Source organism: Myotis yumanensis, unplaced genomic scaffold (assembly GCF_028538775.1).
Source record: "Myotis yumanensis isolate MYYU_CA2020_CCGP unplaced genomic scaffold, mMyoYum1.0.hap1 SCAF_2, whole genome shotgun sequence".
In the NCBI taxonomy this organism is placed as follows: Eukaryota; Metazoa; Chordata; class Mammalia; order Chiroptera; family Vespertilionidae; genus Myotis; species Myotis yumanensis.
Window position 1 is genome coordinate 163,041,329 of NW_027223753.1, and position 25,015 is coordinate 163,066,343.

The 25,015-nt window shown below is 40.4% G+C and overlaps 1 protein-coding gene and 1 pseudogene across 9 annotated transcripts in view; one reads left to right on the plus strand and one right to left on the minus strand.

Annotated features, from left to right (window-relative positions):
• Positions 1 to 514: 514 nt before the first annotated feature.
• Positions 515 to 25,015, plus strand: part of RUBCN (rubicon autophagy regulator) — a 55,336-nt gene continuing 30,835 nt past the window's right edge. For 6 of the 9 annotated variants that reach the window (XM_070406433.1, XM_070406436.1, XM_070406437.1 and 3 more), the window contains exons 1-3: positions 515 to 773; positions 13,112 to 13,265; positions 24,865 to 24,951. In XM_070406433.1, the coding sequence (XP_070262534.1) occupies positions 694 to 773; positions 13,112 to 13,265; positions 24,865 to 24,951 (321 nt within the window). In that variant the 5' untranslated portion in view covers positions 515 to 693. The remainder of the gene's footprint in view (positions 774 to 13,111; positions 13,266 to 24,864; positions 24,952 to 25,015) is intronic. The other 3 variants (XM_070406434.1, XM_070406441.1, XM_070406439.1) reach the window with 1 other exon arrangement.
• LOC139002196 (large ribosomal subunit protein uL15-like) lies at positions 23,196 to 23,668 on the minus strand (annotated as a pseudogene).

Below are 25,015 nucleotides of genomic sequence, written 5' to 3' on the forward strand. Positions count from 1 at the left end.
AGTGATTAATCACAAAAACAATATGTAATTATATATGCGTTTTCCGATGGTCTTAGGCGACCCCTGTGAAAGGGTCGTTCGACCCCCAGAGGGGTCGCGACCCACAGGTTGAGAACCGCTGCCCTAAAGCCTTTCCCTCCAGCTCTTCCTTTGTGATCCCAAAGTAACCTGTGCTCTTCTGAGCTCTTCATTAAAATGACTTAAGTACCCCCAAACCACTAACAAGTGTTAAACCAGTGTAGGCTGAAGTGGGGTCAACCATAATTGGTTTCAGACTAGCGTTATTTCCTCTGAGTCCGGTTTCCAAGGATGAGAAGTGACAGCAGCGTGTAAGCGTCAGCATCCATAGGGACTCCTAGAACCAGCGTTGGTGGGCGTTTCAGCCTCGTGCACGCCCACAAGCACGCCGTCAGGGTCCGCAGTCCAGCGCGGCTTCGGATTGGATAGAATGGTGCATGCCGGGAGCGGCCGGGCCTTCGCAGTGCTTTCTGGGAGTTGTAGTTTTTGGAGCAGGAAGTGGGGGTGGCAGGGATAGAAACCACAGCTGAGGCAGCATTCACTGCTGCTGCGGTCATCCGGGTGTAGTGCATCGCTGTGAGCCTATCCGCCCTGGGTCCCTTCTCTCTTCCTGGGGGCGCTCCGGGAGCCCAGAGGGGCGAAGCGGCAGGAACGCCTCTCTTCAGAGAGGAGGCGATGTCGCAGCCCGGGATGGGGCCGGAGCGTGCGGGAGTGGAGTTTGGCGACTGCGAGGAGCGCCGGCCGGAGGAGAGCAGGTGGCTGGGAAAGGGCCGGGGAGTCGGGGAACGAATAAATGAGCTGAACCACCGGGAGGCTTGGGGGGGTTCGGAGAGCGTGGGGAGACGTGCCAGGTGCAATAGACATGAGGGTGGCTGCTGTGGGCGACTTGTTTGGGAAGACATTCTGAGAGCAGAGACGGGCAGGGCGTGGGTAGGACGGAGGAGGGAACCGGCTTTCGGAGGGCGAGGGAGGGTGGATAGGCTATGTTGAGGCCAGGGGGAGAGGGGTTGCTGCAGAAGAGGTGAATATTGAGGGGCGCTGCAGCAAGATGTGATAGTCCAGAGTCTATAGATGGGAAGAGGACACGAGGTTGATGCTCTGACCGAAACTTGCGGTGACAGCAAGCAAGTCGGGCCAATATTGCCAAGGTTGACGTTGTGAAAATTTCTGGGAGCAAAGGTTAGGCATTATAAGTGTCCTAGAAAGGAGCTTAGGCAGCGATGAGTGTGAGGCTGGCCTGTGGATGAGTGGAAGGCTGGCCTGTGGATGAAAGCCGGCCATTGTAACCGCAGTCGTGTTGGGTGGGGGCTTGCTAATGAGACTGGAAATTGTGTGTCTGCCCTTTGTCAGTGCTGGATCCCTGTCAGAGTGGCAGGACCTCTGTCATTTCCTTCTCATTTTCCAGCCCTTCGCTCCTTCCTCACAGCTGCAACTAAGCAATCTCACATTCATCTATATGGAATTATTGTCATCAAGTTCATAGTTTCTAGAAATTAAAGGGTTTAAGATTTTTTTAAACGATTTTATGTATGATTATTTTTAATCCTCACCTGACAACATGTTTATTGATTTTAGAGAGAGAGAAAGGGAGAGAGAGAAACACACACACACACACACACACACACACACACATCAATGTGAGAGAGAAACATAGATTGGTTGCCTCTCCTGTGCGTCCCAAGCAGAGACCAAACCTGCAACTTGGGTATGTGCCTGACCAGGGAAACAAACCCTCAACCTTTCAGTGCATGACAACGCTCCAGCCAACTGAGCCACACTGGCCAGGGCAAAAACGACTTCAAATGGTGACTTATATAGAGGTGCATCCCATATTTAGGGTTTGCTTCATTAATAGCTCTGATCTTAACCTTTTAACAATCAGCAATGGTGGCAGGATAGAGCAAGACTGTGGCTTAAGGGAGCCTTGTTTGACTTTTAAAAACAGTTATGGTGTCAGGGGCAGCTGGGGTGCAAAGACTGGAGGTAGAATATTTACCTCTGAGAAAATACCAGTAAGGGAAAATTAGTGAGATATGTCTGGGTGAAGACCTGGCTGTTTAAGTGCACAGTTAGCCTGTCGTCTGCTGTACCCGCAGGACACTGGGGTTCTTGCCTGAGATCTATGAATGATGTGTTAGTGAAACTGAACATCTTACTTCCCTTTTCCATGTTTCAGTTTCTGCATGTATATATTTGGCTATCTAGTCTTCCTCCAGATGTCTGTGAAATGCTTCATGTAAGAGACCCCATATAAATTCTAAACAAGTCTTAAGGTTATTTTTTATTTTCTTCTACCAGTTTATGTGCTAGAAGAAAATAAAAGTTCAAGTTCAAATTTTCTCCCCATAGCTGGGTTAGTTATTTACTTAATATATTTAACAAACATTTATTTACCACATGCCAGGACTGCGTAGGAGTCTTACAGGTAAACTTATTTAATCCTCATAACAAGTGGATAAGATACTCTATTATCACTATTTATCAGATAAGAAAACTGAGACATAGGGTAAATAACTTGCCAAGGTCATACAGTGAATCCCTGATGGAACTGGAATTCAAACCCAGGCAATTGGGCTCCAGAGTCTGCACTTTTGATTCCTGTGCTTTGCTGCCTCTCACTATGCTAATGTATAGTGAGAAAGAAATGTATAAGATAGTGAACTTCATAGCATTCTTTGGCTGACATTCAGGCCGGTAGGATAGCTCCTTTGCAGGTATGTTTTCCTATTACTCTTTCCATGCTTGACTATTTATTTATCTTTCAATTACATGTGACAGTCAATATTATTTTATATTAGTTTCAGGTGTACAGCATAGTGGTCAGACGAGGTGATCCCTCTTCTAATACCCACCAGACATCATACATAGCTATTACAATGTTATTGACTATGTTCCCTATGCTGTACTTAAATCCCCATGACATTCTGTAACTACCAATTTGTATTTCTTAATCCTGTCACCTTTTTCATCCAGCCTCCCCAACCCCCTCCCATCCGGCAGCCCTCAGTTTGTTCTCTATGTCTGTGAGTCTTTTTCTGTTTTGTTTGTTCATCCATGCTTGACTCTCAACCAAGGAACTCTAGTCAAGACTTCATTTCAGCAGTGGGATTATCCCCATAAAGCCACTTATATTGTTGCTATAGCCTGTTCTGTGTTGGTGGTTGTTAACTCAGAATGTGTTGGGTTTTTTTTTCTTTTTTTATGCGAAAAAAAATTTTAATTTTAATTTTATTTTTTAAATTTTTTTTTATTGCTTTAAGTATTACAAAGGACATTACATATGTGTCCTCCCCCCCCCCCCCCCCGCCCCGTCCTTGATCAGAATGTGTTGTTTAGTGAGGCTTCATGACATCCATGGCCTCCTTACCTCTAGAGCAGCGGTTCTCAACCTTCCTAATGCCTCGACCCTTTAATACAGTTCCTCATGTTGTGGTGACTCCCAATATCATTGTTACAAATTGAACATAATTAAAGCATAGTGATTAATCACAAAAACAATATGTGATTATATATGTGTTTTCCGATGGTCTTAGGTGACCCCTGTGAAAGGGTCGTTCGACCCCCAGAGGGGTCGCGTTCCACAGGTTGAGAACCGCTGCTCTAGAGAGACAACTGATAAATGCGTGCCTTGTGCCTGAGAATTGAGGCATTGTGGCTGGTTTAGTGCAAACCAAACCTATCTATGGCCAGTAAAACACCTGATTCACAAAAAATCTTGATGAGATGGCATAATTTTTTAAAAATACAACTTTTCAATATATTTTCTGAAAGCAGTTGTTGTAGTGAAATGTGTATAAGCTTTATAGACAGGTAGAATCATTTTTATAGCCTGCATTTGAATCCTTGTTCTACTGCTTAATTTGGTTCATCCTGTCCGAGTAGGAAGAATGATGCCTTCCTGACTGGTAAGTTGTGAAGATTCTATAAGATAATGTGCATAAGGTTTCTCACAGAGTGCTTGGTATATACTAAGTGCAAAAAAATGACTACTTCTGTCCCCTCCCCAGTTTTCTTGAAGCAAGGTGTGTGTGTGTGTGCGTGTTCTTTTGGTGCTGTTTGCAATGGTATATATAGCCTGCTCTTCCTCCTTCCATGGCTCCTCTATCTCAGTTGGGCACCCTGAGGACTGGGGTGTTGGCCTAGCTTTTAACTTCATCCCTGGAGTGTAGTTCTGTCCCCTGTTGTTTTCCACTTAGCTGGTTATCACTCTAGCAGAATGCTGTAGTGCTTAGGGATGATATTTCATTTTCCCTAGGGTTTCCTAAATGCCAGTTTTGGGGTGTTTTGTTTTTTGGAGATTTTCCGGTGAAAGTACTAAACAGGTAAAGGAATGGTTCTTCTAGCATTGCTTTGTTACCCTAGACTGCCTTGGCCTATACAGCCTATTTCTGAGTTTGGAACCCAGCTACATGTGCAGTTTTCCTGGTGCAGTGATCTAGATAGTGTCTCCAAACTCATTCCATTGACCAAAACCTTTTCCTGTTCAGTTCTCTATCTTAGTTAATAGAATTTTCCACTCACTCAACCAAGCCAGAAGCCTCAGAGTGAAATTTGATTCTTCCCTCTTCATTTTCCATATCCAAGCAGTCACCAAGTCCTCTGAATTCTGTACCCGATTTTTATCTTGAAGCTTTATTTTTTTTCTGTTTCCAAATATATTGGCTTATATTAATGAAAACAAAACAAAACAGAGAGTGGTAATGTTTCCGGAATGGCCAAATGTAGGTGTGTGCTTAAACAAAAATTTGTCCCTATCTATGTGGCCTTTATTCTGGTATGTTGGCTTCATTCTCAGGCAGACTTTTCTACAGGGCAACCCTTAGCAAATTGAACTTTAGCAACCCCAACTAAAATAAATAAAGAATGCAGTCTCAATACGTATAGCAAAAGCAAAAATTCTGGACTGACTCTTTTTGGATGGACATGACTTACGTTCCTGTTTCAGGGTATGGGATATGCAGCTGAGTCAGGACTAAACAATGTGCCCAACCCTGGGTCCAGGGAAGTGTGATACTTCCTTAGAACTTCATGGACCAGACTAAGTGGCAGAGGTGTGATTTCCCTATGGAAAATGAGGGACCTGTTACTAAAAGAAAGGGACATGAATTCTGGACAGATATAAATAAAATATTCACTGAAGATCCTTATTATCTGTCACTGTGGATTATCTCAGTAGCCTCTTAACTAATCTCCCAATCTAAACTCAGTCCCCCCAATTCCAGACAGCCTCCACACTGCTACCAGCTTAATTTTTCAGAAGCAAAGTTACAAAAGTAATTTGCTCAGAAATGTTCAGTGGTTTCTCATTAAAAATATAAAATAATCAAAACTCCTTCCCTAGTATTCAGTCTGGACTTTAGTCCCCATGAAGTTCCCAGTTATAAAGCTATGCATTTACTCGTTGTCATATCTCCTTCCTCACCATTCTCAATGTTTCTCCTCTACATTCCCTGTAATACCTCCTTCTTCGCCTGGAGATCTCTTAGTCATCCTTTAAATAATGTTTGCCGTACCTGTCCTTTTTCATCTCTCTTATTATAGCATTTCTCACTTCATAGCATTTTATGTAAGTGCCCATTTCCCCCATTGCATTCTGAATTCCGAGAGAGATGGGGACTCCTCTTTCACCACCGTAATAAGCCTGGCATAGTGCCTGACATATAATTGGTGTTCAGTAATATTTGTTCAAGGAATGAAAATGGTAATGATTTGGTCATGTCTCATAGTTGGACAGCTGCCCCTGTACTGTTGCCATGGAAGGAAAGGGCCTCTTTTGTCCCTATTCATTGACCTTGCTGGGAGTTGACAGTTTATACAGCACTGGCAGCAAAGTAGGATGATTACATGACTTTTGAGCAATCCATACTGCTAGTCCAATTATTAATACAAAAAGGGCCCACAGAAACATTCTCCTGAAGTTTTTTTGGGGACAAATGCTATTGTCGGAACCCAGGAAGGGGAGGTGTATCAGCTGACAGCAGGAACCCAGAGCTGACGTTTTTCAGTATCTACCCTTCCCACAGCTGATTTTGCTTTTTATAGCTGCTTTATTACTTCTTCCACTAAATGGATTTTGTTTTGTTTTGTAATCTTCGTTAAGTTTCACCAACCTATCTGGGTGGCCATAGAACAGCTCCATCCAGTGTGATAGCCACTAGCCACATAGTTACTTAAGTTTAGATTAATTAAAATTAAATACAATTGAAAATTTCAGTTCTTTAGTCACACTACTCAGATTTCAAGTGCTTAATGGTCACAGTGGCTAGTGGCTGCCATATTGGACAACACAGATATAGAACATTTCCAGCATCACAGAAAATCTAATTGAACAATGCTGCTGTAGATGTAAATCTGAATTTTTCAGGAAACAACTACAGCATGCTTACTTAGCAGGAAAGTTGGTATTTAGATTGGGGACACAGGTAAGGAGTTGGTACACCATTGGTGGTTAGGTTTCTAACATAAGGGATTTTACTTTTGTTAAACCTGCTCATTGTTGAAATTCAATAAATTTAATATCATTCAAATTTAGTGTGATTGGTGAGACATTTTTTGAATAGGTAGGAAGTTACAAAGCATGCCTCCAAGTACTGCTGTTCTCTCCTGGACATTGAGATTCTGCTGTCAGCCATAAAGGGATGGGACTGGCCAGCGATTAGGTTCTCCTAGGTCAGTGATGGTGAACCTTTTGAGCTCGGCGTGTCAGCATTTTGAAAAACCCTAACTTAACTCTGGTGCCGTGTCACATATAGAAATTTTTTGATATTTGCAACCATAGTAAAACAAAGATTTATATTTTTGATATGTATTTTATATATTTATATGCCATTTAACAAAGAAAAAATCAACCAAAAAATGACTTTGCGTGTCACCTCTGACACACGTGTCATAGGTTCGCCATCACTGTCTAGGTGCACCAGAGAGGAGACTTATAATAGAGTCAAGTGTGTTTTTTTCTATAAGCATATTGTTTGTTTTTAAAACATCATAAATACTTAACTACATATTCTACAAGGTTAATACTATATAATTAAAAACAGAAAATATGGAGCCAGACAAGAAGAAAATTGCCACCTCAGTGTTACCAATAATTATTTTACTTAATTATGTTTTCCTGTACTTTAAGAAGGAACCCATTACTTCTTTCCAGGAAGTACTTTCTGGCATTAAAAGTCCCAGGTGCTTGCCTCACCACAATCTTTCAGCACAAGATGACCTTGATTATTTAAAAAAAATCCTCATGATACTTTTCAGCTTCTTGTTTACTAACTTTGTTCAGATTACTAATCTTTCATTAATTGATAGCCTCAAGGAAGGCCTAAACAACTTTTCTCTATTTTCCCTCATATAATCAAAAGTAACCACTATTAACATATTATTTCTTATTTTTATGCTGAGATCACAAATAGCATAATAATTTTATAGTTTTATAATTTTTATAGTCTTTGTTTTATAATTTTTATACTTTAGCCTACTGTTATTAGCTTGGAAACTTCCTAACCACAAATTTTAATGGTTTCGTGATATTCCATCAGATGATGTCACATAACTGTCCTTACATTCCAGGGATCAAATCATTACCTGATTTGAGTCAACCTGATTTTCAACTCTGATCTCAGGTAGATACCACTATTCATTTCACATAAATGACACACTGTGGAGGGACTATGCCAATAAGTTGAAGTTATTTCCTTTTACCATGAAAAAGAGCATTGGGGATTGAAGATAAGCCAATATATATTTCTTGGATTGAGGCTCACTTTAAAATTGCATCATACTGCCCTAACCGGTTTGGCTCAGTGGATAGAGCGTCGGCCTGCAGACTGAAGGGTCCCAGGTTCGATTCTGGTTAAGGGCATGTACCTTGGTTGCAGGCACATCCCCAGGAGAGGGTGTGCAGGAGGCAGCTGATCGATATTTCTATCTCATTGATGTTTCAAACTCTCTATCCCTCTCCCTTCCTCTCTATAAAAAACCAATAAAATATATTTAAAAATAAAATAAAATTGCATCATAATTGCTTATTTACTATTTATTTTACTTATTTAGTGTAACACTTTAAAAAATAACATTTGCTTATAACTTCTTTGTTTCTACCTTGAGTGTCACTGCTGATTGTGATTTGGCACCCTTAAGACTGAGTTGGCATTTAGGGAAACTGTTTTTCCCTGAATATCCTTATTTGAGTTGCTTAAGCAATTCCTGTTCCTCTTTAAAGGAGGAATGTAGTCAAAATCCTCCCAAAAGAAAACAGGTAGGATTTTATTCTGAGATTGGCTTTACTGTTTGTTAATGAAAATGATTCAGGTAGAGATGGATTATGCTGGCCCTTGTCATTTAGGCCTGGTTCTTCCTTGGCACAGGGTGAGCAGCCTAGAAAGACTGCTTTTAATTTATGATGAATAAAGGAGAACACTCTGTATATTTGCAGAAGTGTCTCTGCAACGGGTGCTTTGAACCTAATAACTTCAAAGTCCTGACCTGTGCCCAGATAAAGGTTACATGTGAATACAGGGTGATACCATCCAAAGAATTACTACCAAATGGGTTTAACCTAGGAAATACTGTGGTTAACAAATGGGCAGGGGTATTTGTTTTATCTTGGTGATCAGCTTATTTGCACGTTAGATTCAGGTATAAATGGATTAATCCAACCACTGTGTATGGGCTTCAATTGAATTTAGTATTTCAACTCTGAAAATGATAACTATATAATTAGATTAAAGGACCCTAAAAAGGTAAAAACACTAAACAGACTAGCTATATAAATAAAAAATTTTTTTAGGTTTACTTTTCTTCTATGTGAGCGTGCACCAAATATAAATGTTTTGGTGTATCTTAGAGCAAGAGGCACATTCTTTTGTAGCTTTGGTATCTTAGGGACACTTTATTGTGGGGGGAAAAAACATTCTTTAGTTTTGTCCAGAGAAGTTGTCAGTAGATCTGAATGCTCAAGGTTTCTAGGATTTCAGTGCTCTTTGCATCATTTTGGAATCTAAGTCCTAGGATGATAAGGTACTTGGTGTCTGCTTTCAGGATTTATCATGATGTTCTTTGACAGTTAAGCTTGTAAGATCAATATAGAATGAATCAGAACACCGATATGTATAGTAACTTGAGGAACCAGACTGGCTGTCAGGCCTGCAAGACTTGATTGTAACTTGTTGGAATGTAAAAACTGTACCAGTCAGAACTGGTCAGATTAGCTCTGAGGAAGCACAGGAGATGGAGAGTCACCTAAGTGAAAGTTGGCCTCTGTAATGGCAGTTTCTCACAGTACAATAATAAATGACATTTTTCCCAGTGAGGTCGAGATGGCCCCGGTGAGGTTGAAACGGCCCGGTGAGGTAGGGAAGGTCCCGGTGAGTTTGAAATAGCCCCGGTGAGGCCGAGACAGCCCCGGTGAGGTTGGGACTGCTCCAGTGAGTTTGGGACAGATAATGGGGACCAGTATAGACTGATGAACAGGGGTAGATGCAGAGGCAGAGCAACACTGAACAGACTGTCAAACTACAGTGGGAAGCCTGGGGAGGGTTTGGGGGTGGGGGGGTATTAAGAGATCAACCGAAGGACTTATATGCATGCATATAAGAATAACCAATGGACTCAAGACACTGGGGGATAGGGGCCGGGGGAATGCCAAGGGGGGGAAAAAGGAGACATATGTAATACTTCAAGAAATAAAAGTTATTAATAAATAAATAAATAAATGACATTTTTATGACCACCTCAGTCCTGTGTACATCTTAGTTATCTTGAGATATCTCTCAGAGTTGGTATAGAAATAGAACAGGGAAATTGCAAATAGGTACATGAAAAGTTTTCTTTATCACCGATCACCAGGGAAATGCATATCAAAACCACAATGAGCCCTGGCTGGGGTGGCTCAGTTGGATGAGTGTCATACCATGCACTGAGAGGACACCAGTTTGATATCAAGCAGGCTTGATCCCCAGTAGGGGGCTTATGGAAGGTAGCCAATCGATGTCTCTCTCTCTCTCTCTTTTAAACCAATAAAAACATATTTAAAAAAACACACACAATGAGATGTCACCTCACACCTGTTAGAAGGGCTAGCATCAAAAAGACAAGAGATAACAAGTGTTGGTGAGGATGTGAAGAAAAGGGGATTCTTGTGCACCACTGGTGGGATTATAAATTGGTGCAGCTACAATGGAAAAAGTATGGAGATTCCCCAAAATATTTAAAATATAACTATATGATCCAGCAATTCTCCTTCTGGATATACAGCTAAAGGTAACAAATCACTATCTCAAGATATGCATTGATTAAAAAAAAAGATATCTGCACCCCTGTGTTTATTTATTTTAAAATATATTTTATTGATTTCTTACAGAGAGGACGGGAGAGGGATAGAGAGTTAGAAACATCAATGAGAGAGAAACATCAATCAACTGCCTCCTGCACACCCCCTACTGGGGATGTGCCCGCAACCAAGGTACATGCCCTTGACCGGAATTGAACCTGGGACCCTTGAGTCTTCAGGCTGACGCTCTATCCACTGAGCCAAACCGGTCAGGGCAATTGAAGCATTATTTACAATAGCCAAGATGTGGAAGCAACCTATGTGCCCACTGACAGATTAATGGATAAAGTAAATGTGCTAGCCCTAGCTAGATTGGCTCAGTGGGTAGAGTGCCCGTCCTTGAACTGAAGGGCCCCAGGTTCAATTTTGGTCAAGGGCATATACCTCGGTTGCGGGTTCGATCCCCAGCCCCCGTTGAGGCCTATGCGGGAGTCATCCCATTGATGTGTTTTTCTCACATTGATGTTTCTTTCTCTGTGTGTCCCCTCCTCCCTTCCACTCTCTCTAAAAATCATTGGAAAAATATCCTTGGGTGAGGATTAACAACAACAACAAAAGTAAAAGTGATATTGATACATACATACCATGGAATATTATTAAGCCATAAAGAAGAAAATCTTGCCGTTTGCAACAGCATGGATGGACCTTGAGGGCATTATGCTAAGTGAAATAAGTCAGACAGTAAAAGACAAATACTGTATGATCTCACTTATATATGAATCTGAAAAACCCAAACTCATAGCAACAGAGAACAGATTGTTCGTTGCCAGAGGTGGGGGTGGAGGGATGGGGAAAATGGGTAAAGGTGGTCCACAGGTACAGTCATAAGATAAATGAGTTCTGAGGAAAGGGGAAAAAAAAGAAAAAATAATAAATAAGTTCTGAGGATGTAATATACAGCATGGTGACTATAGTTAACACTACTGTGTTTTTATTTGAAAGTTGCTAACAGATTGTCTTAAAATTCTCATAAAAAATTACAACTATGTGAGGTGATGAATATTTGCTAAACTTATTGTAGTAATCAGTTTGCAATGTTTACATATGTCAAATCATTATTTTGTGCTGAAACTAATATAAATTTATACGTCAATTATATCTCAATAAAAATGGGGGTGGAGAAAGAAATAGAACATGGGAGTCTGGTGACTCACATGTTTAATGGTATAAGATTAAGAAAGCCCGGTGTCTCTCAGTTTGAATGAATTCTTCATCTCAAGGCTTTCAGATCAGAAGACCAGAGCGAGATCCACCTGGGTTTTTCTAGATGATACTCATATACCATCTCGAACTTCATTCATTTTATTTTATATGTCTGCCTTTACTGTACCCATCTACTTTTTAAAGATGCTCAGAAAATGTACAAAAATGTGTGAGAGAGGTTCATTTTGAGTACTGGTAGAAAGAATTCCAATTCAGAATCCTCCCATACCTGTAGATATTTAAATAATGTAATAGTTTTGGTAAAAAAATTCCTTAAAGAAATTATTACCATTCTCAGTACTGTTCTTAAAAAGAGGAAAGAGTCATCTGCTAAAAAGAAATTAAGGGGAAAGGTAAAGTGCCCAGCATAACAGTTGGGGACCCAAAAGAAGGAATTTGACGCCTCATCTCCTTATGATTTTCTTATCCAGTTTGTCTCCGTGCATCCAACTCTTTTCATTCAATTGCAGTTGATTTTGAGTTTTTATGGGTTGGAAACTCTGTTGAGAAAATGTTGGGGCTTTAAGAGGAACCTTGAAGATCATCTGGCATCGATTTTTAAACTTTTCCACTAAAGTGCTTTATTTCTTTTTTTTTTAAAATATATTTTTATTGATTTCAGAGAGGAATGGAAAGGGAGAGGGAAGGGAGAGAGAGAGAGAAAGATCAATGATGAGAGAGAATCATTGATCAGCTGCCTCCTGCACACCCCCTACAGTGGATTGAGCCCACAGCCCTGGCATGTGAGAATAGTTGACTGATTTGGGGGCATGTCCCAAAATGGCTCAGTGCAAACTTAAAACATTTTTATCTCAATTTTAGCTTTAAAAATCACAGGGGAAAAATCATGGGCTGCCCGACCCATGTGGCTTAGTTAATTGAATATCAACCCATGAACCAGGAGGTCAGGGTTCCATTACTGGTCAGGGCACGTACCCAGGTTGCGGGCTCAATCTCCAGTAGTGGGTGTGCAGGAGGCAGCTGATCAATGATTCTCTATCATCATTGATGTTTCTCTCTCTCTCCCTTCCTTTCTCTAACCCATCCTATCTCTGAAATTAATAAAAACATATTTTAAAAAAATCACAGGCAACTTATGTACTTACCCATAATATTTGTATCTAGGTATGTGTATTTAGTGCTGGAAATAGAAAGTCTTTTTTTTTTTTCCTGCTTTTTTTGTTTGGCACAAGATTTCTGGTGTTGAGCAAATGTCCACATCTCTTTATATATTGTCCATGGTCCAGAAGAGGATCTTGATGGGTCATACTCCCAGAATCATAGGTTATCGACTACTTTTGTGAGGATTGAGTGATAGTGGGTGAAGGTCACCTTCAAAGCATAATATGCCATGTAAATGTGAGTTGTTCCTTTTTTTAAGTCTTAGTGTTCTTTACATCTTCAATCCTCTCAGAATTGGATCTTATGACCAAGTAAAAAATTAATAGGGGAGAGAATGATAGGATGTGGGACAGAAGGTTTCTTGCCTTAGACCTTCTTTGATGTGATCAGCATTAGGTACAGCAAGTTAACTAACCACTGGTATCATTGATGCTCTTACAGGAGGGAGCACTGGCAGTTGCTGGGTAATTTGAAGACTACTGTGGAGGGTTTGGTGTCAGCCAACAGCCCCAACGTCTGGTCCAAGTATGGTGGCCTGGAACGGCTTTGCAGGGACATGCAGAGCATCCTCTATCATGGGCTCATCCATGACAAGGTATGGAGACCTTCTTTTTTGTCCAATTGGGTGAATTAGTTGTTGGAAAGAAACAGTTGCATTAAGTTGTTGGCAGGGAGAAGATGTTGGTCTCTAGTCTGTGAGCCCTTGAGGGAGGGACTGTACAATATGATGACGAGGAATAGGGTCAGGACAGTCATTGGGACTTTCCTCTTAGGGTTATCCTAGGACACATCTGAGAAATATTTATTGACTATTGTCATTTTTAGAATGTCCTATGAATATCATTTTGTAGACAACTTGTTGATACTTATGAGTAGTAGTTGTAATTATAGCTTACTTTTAAAAATATAAACTTTTTGATGTTGAGTTTATTTTCCTTAATATCCGCAAACATTCTAATAAACTGTGAGTATTGAAAATGAGTGGAAGCTAATATTTAATGGTTTTTGCTTATCTTTGGCAGTTACTTCATTTGCAGTGTTTTAAGTAAGGTTTGGTCTGGATAAACTTGTCAAGTGATTCATTGGTCTGGTATCTTTCTACTTTTTAAGTATCAAACCTTGTCCTGGCTAGTGTGGCTCAGTTGGTTGGGTGTCCTCCCATGCACCGAAAAGTTGCCTGTTTGATTCCTGGTCAGGGCACATGCCTGTGTTGCAGGCTCTACCCCTAATAGGGGGCGTGCGGAAGGCAGCCGAGCGATGTTTTGCTTTCACGTGGATGTTTCTCTCTCTCCCTCTCCCTTCCTTTCTCTCTGTAAATCAAATAAAAAAATATTTATTTATTTAAAAAATTTTTTTTAATTTATTGACTTGAGAGAGAGAGAGAAACATTGATGTGTTGTTCCACTCATTTATGCATTCATTGGTTGTCTCTTGTATGTACCCTGACTGGGGATCGAACCTGCAACCTTGACATATCAGGACAACACTCTAACCAACTGAGCTACCCAGCCAGGGCCCAATAAAAAAGTCTTTATAAAAATAAAAAAATAAAAATCAAACCTCACAAATATGTGCATAATTGTGTATTCCCAAATACTCATGCTCTTTCTTATCAGAGCCCAGTATTTTTCCCTGGAGCTCTTTCCCCTGAGCCAGGGTTACCTTTTTTTTTTTTTTTAATCAGAATTTATTCTCAACTAGCAGTCACATTGGAAAAGATCTAATCAGTGAATTGATATTAAGATATTTATAGTTGATAGGATTTACTTTGCTACCCTCCCTTCTAAAAGTCTGTGTATATTACCTCTAACAATATCTTTAAACCAATGTTCCTATTAGATTTTTATTTTTTTATTTTAAAAAATATTTTTATTGATTTCAGAGAGGAAGGAAGAGGGGAGAGAGAGATAGAAACATCAATGATGAAAGGGAATCATTGATCGGCTGCCTCCTGCATGCCCCATACTGGGGATCAAGCCCACATCCCAGACATGTGCCCTTGACTGGAATCGAACCTGGGACCCTTCAGTCGGCAGGCCGATGCTCTATCCACTGAGCCAAACCAGCTAGGGCCCTATTGGATTTTTATAATTTAGTGGGAAAGTTGGCTTAGGTTAGATTTTCTTTATTCAGAGTAAGTTCTGAAAATGAGGCTTTCTGTTTTAATTAGTTTTAAAGATGGGAAATTTTTTTTATCCTTTAAAGAATTGTTCTTAATGATCTTCATTATTAAAACACCATTCTAGGAATCTGGAGGCAACATTGTATAGCAATCTGACAAAAGTGTTTAGAATTAGTCAGAACCTGGATTTTACATCCAGACTCATTGCTCAGGTCCTTGGGGGGAAAAATGACATCATAGTTATAATTATAGACTTTGGAGTCAGACTTCTCATATTTTAATCTCAGCTTTACCACTATGCGGCAAGTTATATAACTCTCTGTGCCTCTGTTTCCTCATTTGTAACATGATGAGATAACACTGGTACCCACCTCATAGGATTGTTGTGAGCATTAAATGAGATAATACATGAAAAGCTTTAGAAAAACATGAGAAATTATTAGTCTTAACTATTAGGTAATTGCTTTTGTCATCTGTAAAAATTAGAATAATGTTATTTTTTTTTAAATAAATCTTTATTGTTCAGATTATTACATTTGTTCCTCTTTTTTTCCCCCATAACTCCCCTCCTTCCAGCTCCCACCCCACCCTCCACCCTCACTCCCCACCCACTGAGTTCATCCATAGGTGCATGATTTTTGTCCAGTCACTTCCCGCATCTCCCACACCCCTTTTCCCCCAAGAATAGTCAGTCCATTCCCTTTCTATGTCCCTGATTCATTATAGTCACCAGTTCATTCTGTACATCAGGTTATTTATTCACTTGATTCTTAGATTCATTTGTTGATAGATGCATATTTGTTGTTCATAATTTGTATCTTTACCTTTTTCTTCTTCTTCCTCTTCTTAAAGGATACCTTTCAGCATTTCATATAATACTGGTTTGGCGGTGATGAACTCCTTTAGCTTTTCCTTATCTGTGAAGCTCTTTATCTGACCTTCAATTCTGAATGATAGCTTTGCTGGATAAAGTAATCTTGGTTGTAGGTTCTTGGTATTCATCACTTTGAATATTTCTTGCCATTCCCTTCTGGCCTGCAAAGTTTCTGTTGAGAAATCAGCTGACAGTCGTATGGGTATTCCCTTGTAGGTAATTGAGCCTCTTTCTCTTGCTGCTTTTAAGATTTTCTCTTTGTCTTTTGCTCTTGGCATTTTAATGATGATGTGTCTTGGTGTGGTCCTCTTTGGATTCCTTTTGTTTGGGGTTCTCTGCGCTTCTTGGACCTGTAAGTCCATTTCTTTCTCCAGGTGGGGGAAGTTTTCTGCCATTATTTCTTGAAATAGGTTTTCAATATCTTGCTGTCTCTCATCTTCTGGCACTCCAATAATTCTGATATTAGTCCGCTTAAAGCTGTCCCAGAGGCTCCTTACACTATCTTCACACTTTCGGATTCTTTTTTCATTTTGCTTTTCCAATTGGGTGTTTTTTGTCGAATCTTTGGTTTGATTCTTGTGCTCCTCTGGTCTGCTATTGGGTATAATATTCTTATTTCAGTCCGTGTATGCTTACTTTCTAATTTCTTTATCGTAGCATCGAGGGTCTCATTAGTTTTCGTGAGGCTCTGCACAAATTTATGGCAAGCCCTCAAAATTGCGATTCTTAGCTCCATATCCTCCATTTCTGTCATGTTTTTTTGTCTCCGCATCTTTTATGCTTTCTTGGTGCACCCCCTTGTGGTCTCTGTGCGCAGTCTTGTTCTAGCCAAGCCTTAATTGTTGTAGTTAACACTAGAGGGATTTGACCACCAGGCCGACTGGCTGTGGAAATCAGCTGTGGGAAAACTTCAGTCCTCAGGGGAGGCGCTAGTCCAGCCCTTGCCTGAGGCGATGGGCAAATGGCTGTGCGCAGGGTTTGGGCGGGGCGGGCTCAACAGGGCGGGGGGAGGGAGCAGCTATGGCCGCTCTCAGTCCGTCCCCAGGGGCTCTGCCTCTCTGTCCCAGCAATCGCTGCAAACCTCGGAGGGGCCGTAGCCAGACAGTCCCGCTTCTCCCGTTTGAGTCTGGGTCCCTAGAGACTCGCCCGGATCTGTAGCCCAGAGTCTGAGACTCGCTCCTGATTGAAAACGACAATCGCGCCCTCAGCCGCCAGCCCGCTTTGCGCGCGCACCCTCACCACCGCACCGCCGTACCTTTAAATTTTCCACACTGCGCCTCCGCTGAGCGTCGGAATGCTGTTGTTTTTGCTTCTAGTTGAAGAGACTCTCCTCAGCCAGCCTTCCCATGGTTCTGGTTGATGTCCGCTCCGACTTTTAGTTGTATTTTTGAAGTGGTTGTCCACGGCGGCAGTCTCCGGTGTTTACCTATGCCGCCATCTTCCCTTTCATTTCCCTTTTCTAGAATAATGTTATTTATATCATAACATTTGATGGCAAGATTAAATGTAAAAGCAAACAAATTTGCCTACTGAAGTTCACGGCACATAGGAGGTAATTAATAAATGTTCCTTTTTTTTTTAACTTTCAAGTTAACTGTCTTGTAGTCCTATGGCAAAAATAATTATGAACATTGGAATTTACAAAACAAATAAGTTAACCCACTGCAATCTGCCTTCTTCCCTTACCACTGATGATCTTGGTACTAAAATTTAAGTAAAAATGACATCCATGTTATCAAATCCAATTAACATATTTCTCCTTTGAGTGCTGTCTTATGTTCTTCACTATTGACCACCATCAGGCATTATTATTATTATTGTTATTATTATTTTTAAAATATATATGTTATTGATTTTTTTACAGAGAGGAAGGGAGAGGGATAGACAGAAACATCGATGAGAGAGAAACATCGATCAGCTGCCTCCTGCACACCCCCTACTGGGGATGTGCCCGCAACCCAGGTACATGCCCTTGACCGGAATCGAACCTGGGACCCTTGAGTCCGCAGGCCGACGCTCTATCCACTGAACCAAACCGGTCAGGGCAGGCATTATTATTTTATTATGTCATGGAGACCTCTGACTTCTATGACCACTCCTTCTTCGTTTCTTTCCCTGGAATCTCTTCCTCTTGGATTTTAGCTTTTAATGGGGTTCTGTCTTATGTCCTTATCTCTTCTTATTTTGTTCATTTTCCTGAAGCAGTCTTATCCACTTGCATTGTTTAGGCTCACACATCTCTGCTGAACTCCAGGTCTACAAGACTAGCTGTTGGCTATATATTATCTGGCTGATTGTCCTACAGGCTAAGCACAGTATGACCCAAAACAAACTTACATTCTCCCATGAGTTTGCCCTTCCTCCTGATATTTTTAATACTAATTTGTGGCATTGCCAGCTACTCAGTATTCCAAGTTAGAAATTTGGGAATCATGCCAATATCTTTTACAAAACTCAGTACAAGTTTCCCAGAGTGATGACCAAAATAGCTACCAGATTAGTGGCCCTGCCTTCCAGTAGCTAAAGTACCTGTGTCTTGGTAGCAAAAGGATTCTATTACTAATTTTACAATGTCATCTAGAGTAATCAGTTAACCATATTACAGGACAATTTTACCGTCTGTGCCAGGAAGAGAAAATGTGCCATGATGATATAGGGGAGTCAAAGAAATTCTCAAATAAATGATACACACACATACACACACACACACACACACATACACACACTCACTATAGGCCCTAGTGGGAAGAATAAAAACCAGAGGTTCATTTTCATTTCACCACTGCTCTGTTCTGCCTTGTAAAGACCTAAACATTGAAGTCTGTGTCAAGGACTTGTTTTTCCCTTTCATTTCCTCCCTAAAGACTAAGGCTTTCAAAGGTTTGGCTGCTGCGTCATCAAGAAGCTATTTGCCCTTGGAGAGGGGGAGGGGTATGATGATTCATGTGGGTCATTTCTTTTGTGCTTTCATAAGGATGTGTTATGGAATGTGTATTACATATTTTTTTAATCAGGGCCTTAGGAAAGCTGTAAATGACCATTTTCTTAGAAAATCTCATTTTCCTTGACAGCCTTCATCTAGGCTATCTTTTAGTCCTCCCATAGCAATAACAATCACTCTTTAATATTTTGGTAGATTTTATTATTTTTTTCTGTGCATTTATATGCTTTTTAAAATATTAAGATTGTACTGTATATATCACTCCATATTTCTGTGCTTTTTAAAATATTAAGATTGTACTGTATATATCACTCCATAACTTGTTTAAAAATATTTAATTATTATTTATTTATTTTTTAAAGTATATTTTTATTGATTTTAGAGAGAGGAAGGGAAAGGGAGAGAGAGATAGAAACATCAATGATGAGAGAGAATCATTGATTGACTGCCTCCTGCACACCCTACACTAGAGATCGAACCTGAAAACCCAGGCATGTGCCCTGACCAGGAATTGAGCCGCGATTATCTGGTTCATGGGTCGACTGACACTCAACCACAGAGCCACACCAGCCAGGCAATATTTAATTCTTTAAATGGACAACACATTTATATGGTTAAAAAAACAAAAGGTATAAAACCATATCCAGTAAAATGTCTCGTTTCCTTCTGATCCCATAGGTAACTACCATTTACCAGAGAATTTTTATGCTTATAAAAGTAAATATGAATACATAATTTTCTTTGCTACACCTGATTTTTCACATAAATAAAAGGACACTATAACCACTATTCTGTACCTTGCTTTTCTCATGTGATATATCTTATAATTTATTTAAAATAGTTAATCGGACTGGCATGGCTCAGCAGTTGAGCATAGACCTATGAACCAGGAGATTATGGTTCGATTCCTGGTCAGGACACATGCCCAGGTTGCAGGCTCAATCCCCAGTGCGGGTGTGCAGGAGGCAGCCAATCAATGATTCTCTGTCATCATTGATGCTTCTATCTTTCTCTCCCTCTCCTTTCCTCTCTGAAATCAATAACAATATATTAAAAATAAATAAAATTGTTAAAGAGCTTCATTCTTTCTGACAGGTGTCATTTTGTAATGTTTCATTGTATATGTATACCATAATTTATTTAACCGGTCTCCTGGTAGTGGACATTCAAATTGCTTTCAGTCATTTGCTATTAATAATAATGCTACAGTGAATAACCTTGTATATAGGTCACTTGGTCCTTTACTATATTCCTAGACAGAATTGTTAGGCTAAAGGGCATGTGCTTTTCTTTTCTTTTCTTTACCACCAAGTTGAAATTTGTGGTTTTGTTCATATACAAATCCGAATATATAAAAAGCCAGGGGCCGTCACGACCGAAACAACCAGATGGACGACTGAACAGCAGGCTGCATGGAGCAACAAGGCCGGCAGGGGCGTTAGTGAGAGACGACCAAACGACTGAACAGCAGGCTATGTGGGGCGACCAGGCCGACCAGGCCGGCAGAGGGGGACAGTTGGGGGTGATCAGGCCGGCGGGAGTGGGCAGTAAGGGGCGACCAGGCCAGTGGGTGGGGGGTAGTAAGGGGCGACCAGGCCAGTGGGGTGGGGCAGTTGGGGACAACCAGGCCTGCAGGGGAGGCAGTTGGGGGCGATGAGGCCAGCAGGCAGAGGCAGTTAGGAGTGATCAGGCTGGCAGGGGGGGCAGTTAGGGGCAATCAGGCAGGCAGACAGGTGAGCAGTTAGGAGCCAGCGGTCCCGGATTGTGAGAGGGATTGGGCCTAACCGTTCTTAGGTTCACCCGAGTTTTCGCAAGGCTATGTGCTTTTCAGTTTTGATAGTTGTTGCTAAATTACCTTCTAGTAAGTTATGTCTGTTTATACCCTCACCAATGTATGAGTATCTACCAGTAATTCTTTATACTGTTGCCAATACAGGGTGTTACTAAACTAACTATTGCCAATGTAATTGGTGTAAAGTTACTCTTACTATGAAAGATGTTTATAAGAGCCCTTCAATTTTTTTTTCTGTGAATTTTTCTATTTCCCCCCCATTTTCCTTAGATTTTTAGTTTTAGCCTGTGGATTTTCAGGAGCTCTATATTTATTAAGAAAATTAGTGGTGAGCATACTGTGAAAAATACAGATGATATATGATAGAATTATACACTTGAAACTTTTTTTTTTTTTAAATATATTTTATTGATTTTTTACAGAGAGGAAGGGAGAGAGATAGTTAGAAACATCAATGAGAGAGAAACATTGATCAGCTGCCTCCTGCACATCTCCCACTGGGGATGTGCCCGCAACCCAGGTACATGCCCTTGACCGGAATCGAACCCGGGACCTTTCAGTCCGCAGGCCGACGCTCTATCCACTGAGCCAAACCGGTTTCGGCAACTTGAAACTTAATATACTGTGTTAACCAATGTCATCCCAATATATTTAATTTAATAAAAAAGAAAATTAGTCCTTTGTCTGTAATGTGAGTTATAAATACTTTTTTCCTACTTTGTCTTTTGACACTCTTTTTAAATCTGCCCCTAAGGATATTTTCTCTATTGATTTTTTCTTCTTCTTCTTCTTCTTCTTCTTCTTTTTTTTTTTTTTTTTTTTTAGAGAGAGAGTGAAGGGGAGGGAGGAAGGGGAAGAGAGAAAGAAAAATAATTTATGTGAGACCTCTAACCACCCAGCCAGGCCTATATCATTTTTTTTATAACAGGAAAAGCCTTCTTATACTTCATGATCTGAATCATTAGCTGATTGATTTATTAAACAGTGGTAAGATATATCACTCAAACATTTTGTTTTAATTCAAAACATCTAAAATTGCATTTATTCAATAGTCTTTGGCTATAGGGCAAAAACCAAATCAATATATTTTATTGATTTCAGAGAGGAAGGGAGAGGGAGAGAGAGATCAAAACATCAATGATGAGAAAGAATCATTGATCACCTGCTTCCTGCACGCCCCCTACTGGGGATTGAGCCCGCAACCCAGGCATGTGCTCTGACCAGGAATCAAACAGTGACCTCCTGATTCATAGGTCGATGCTCAACCACTGAGCCATGCTGGCCAGGCAGCATAATTTTTAATGTGTATATAATATTACATGCGTGAATGTACTACCCTAATTTCTTAATCAGTACCATACTGATAAATGTTCACGTTGTTTACATTTCATATTTTTTGCTATTATAAAAATACTGAACATTCATTTAAAATTTTATTTACAGAAATTTAAAATTTCCCTCTATCTCTTCCTTTTTGATATATACTTGTGCTTTTATACATTGAAGACATTTTTAATTCAAAAATCCAATATTCTTACTTCTTTTTTCTCTTGTGGGATGTATAGGGTTTTTTTTCCCTCCTCTTCCTTCTTCTTCTCCTCTTCCTCCTCCTCCTCTTCCTTTTCTTCAAGTTCTCCTCCTCCTCCTCCTTCTCCTCTTCCTCCTTTTTATTTAGCTCTTTAATTCAGCTGGAATTTATTTTGGCCTATAGTTTGTGGAGAATGCCTAAATTTATCTACTTTTTACTAGCCAATTTTTCTTTTCTACTGATTTCCCCCCAAAAGTGGTTTATTAAGTGAACCTAACATTTTTTTAATAGACTTTATTTTTTAGAGCAGTTTTAAGTTCTTAGCCAAATTGAGCAGAAGGTACAGAGATTTCCCATAAACTCCCTGCCTTCTCTCCTGTATAGCCTCTCCCACTCTCAGCGTTCCCCACCAGAGTGGCACATTTGTTACAACAGATGAACCTGCATTGATACATCATTATTATCCAAAGTGCACAGTTTACATTAGGGTTCACTCTTAAACAGTCTATGGTTTGGACAAATTTTTTTTTTTTTATTTCTTAAAGTATTACCAGGAGTATTACACATGTCTCCTTTTTTTCCCCCCGTTAACATCCCCCCGGCCTCCCCCACCCCCAGTGTCTTGTGGGTTTGGACAAATTTTTAATAACATGTCACTACCCTTATAGTGGCATATGGAGTAGTTTCACTGCCCTAAAAGTCCTCTGTGTTTCACCTATTCATCCTCTCCATCCTACCCCCACTCCAAAACCTGGTAGCCACTGTCTTTTTACTGTTTCCATAGTGTTTTGCCTTTTCTAGAATGTCATATAATTGAAATTATACGGTATGTAGCCTTTTCAGATTGAATTCTTTCATTTAGTGACATGCATTTAAATTTCCTCCATGTCTTTTTGTGGCATGATAGCTCATTTCTTTTTAGTGCTGAATAACATTTCATTGTCTGAATGTACCACTCTTTATTTATTTATTTGCCTTTCAACTATTTAATACTTATTTACACACACAGACAGTTTACCGACAGGTATCATTCTCACTTTATAAATGAAAAGTTCAAGTCAGGTAATGGCCCAAAGGCCTCTAAGTGTTGATGCTATCTCTTGCATGCTTTCTTCCCCAGGCCTTGATACCCTAACTCCTACAACCTGTTAGGGAGGTTTTTGAAGTAAAGGTAGGGAAGTAGAGATGCCAAAGGACCTACACTCAGTCCAGAAGACAAAAGTACTTGTGGACATTTTAATGAACTGATAGCTTCCCTCCCTGTAGCTTCAAGCTACCAGGACACAAGCCCCACCAACACCCTTTGTCATCTCCTCAGCTCTTCTGCTGAAGAATTTGGCCTTCACACTGACAGGCTGCTTTGGGAGCTTTCCCTTCCCCAGAACTTTGTAGTAGCCTGATTCCACCACATCAATGATAGGAGCAGCTCCAGTCTTGCTCTCGGCAGCATTTATCCGTGTCTGCTCACTGACCAGGGTCCACAGTTTATCAAGGTTGACAGTTGGGCAGAAGCTCTGGTTCCTCTTTAAGTGCTAATGCCTCATACTAGTTTTCCCAAAGTCACCTGGGTGATATTGTCGAAGTTGATCCAGTGATGATGCAAGCCACCAGCATTTCCGAGGCGCCCCCCCGCCCCCCCCCCCCCCCCCCCCCCCGCATGCTTCCTGTGCTTGCAGATGCCGATGTGGCCGTGGCTCATGTGGCCCTGAAGTTTTCGGGTCTTCCTCAGTCTGGATGGCATGTCAATGGCCGAGATGCAAGAGCACCACCGTTTATTTATCCATTGCTTACTGAGGGACATTTCTATTGCTTCCAGGTTATAATAATTATGAATACATCTGCTATAAACATCTGTGTGTAGGTTTGTATGTGGACATAAGTTTTCAGCTCCTTTGGGTAAATAACAAGGAGTGTGATCACTGGACCATATGGTAAGAGTAGTTTAGTTTTGCAAGAAACTACCAAACTGTGTTCCAGAGTGGCTTTAACATTTTGCACGGCGACCAGCCGTGAATAAGAGTTCCTTTTGCTTTAAATCCTTGCCAGCATGTGATGTTGGCACTGACCTGGGGTTTGACCATTCTAATAGGTATATAGTAGTATTGTATTGTTTTAATTTGATTTCCCTGGTGACATGTGATGTAGTGTATCTTTTCATGTGTTTATTTACCATGTGCATATTTTCTTTGGTGAGGTGTCTGTTAAGGTTTTTGGCCCATTTTTAAAATCAAATGATTTGTTTTCTTTTTTTTTAAATTTTTTTATTTTTATTTTATTTTTTTATTTTTCGCTAAAAGTATTACAAAGGGTATTACATAAGTGTCCTTTTCCGCCCCCCCCCCCGCCCTTGACAAACCCCTGCCCTCCCTTACCCCCCAGTGTCTTATGTCCATTAGTTATGCTTATGATTTGTTTTCTTATTGTTGAATGGTGAAGAGATAATGGTAGAAAACAGATTATTTTCATTATATAACCTTCGATGTCATATGTACAAATTACTTGTTCAAAAGAACAATTACAATAATTTTCAACAGCTATCCTTTAAAAAGGTGAACCATGTATATGTATTCCTTTTATTGCTGCTGAGAACTTCTGTTGAGACGAAGGTTGTGCTTTTTTTTTTTTTAATATATTTTATTGATTTTTTACAGAGAGGAAGGGAGAGGGACAGAGAGTTAGAAACATCAATGAGAGAGAAACATCGATCAGCTGCCTCCTTCCTGCACACCCACTACTGGGGATGTGCCTGCAACCGAGGTACATGCCCTTGACTGGAATTGAACCTGGGACCCTTCAGTCCGCAAGCTGACACTCTATCCACTGAGCCAAACCGGTCAGGGCAGGAAGGTTGTGCTTTTATCTCTCTTTGAATGTCAACACTAGAACTAGATTTGGTCCAAAATGGTAGTGATTTGTTTACCATGTGTGTTCCCACAGCAGGTGTGTTGCCGCCAAACTGATTACTGGCAATTTGTGAAAGATATCCGCTGGCTGAGTCCCCACTCAGCCCTTCATGTGGAGAAGGTAAGAGATGAAGGTAACCACGAGGCTTCATTGTTTGGTGTTCTGTTTGAGGAGTCTCCTAGAA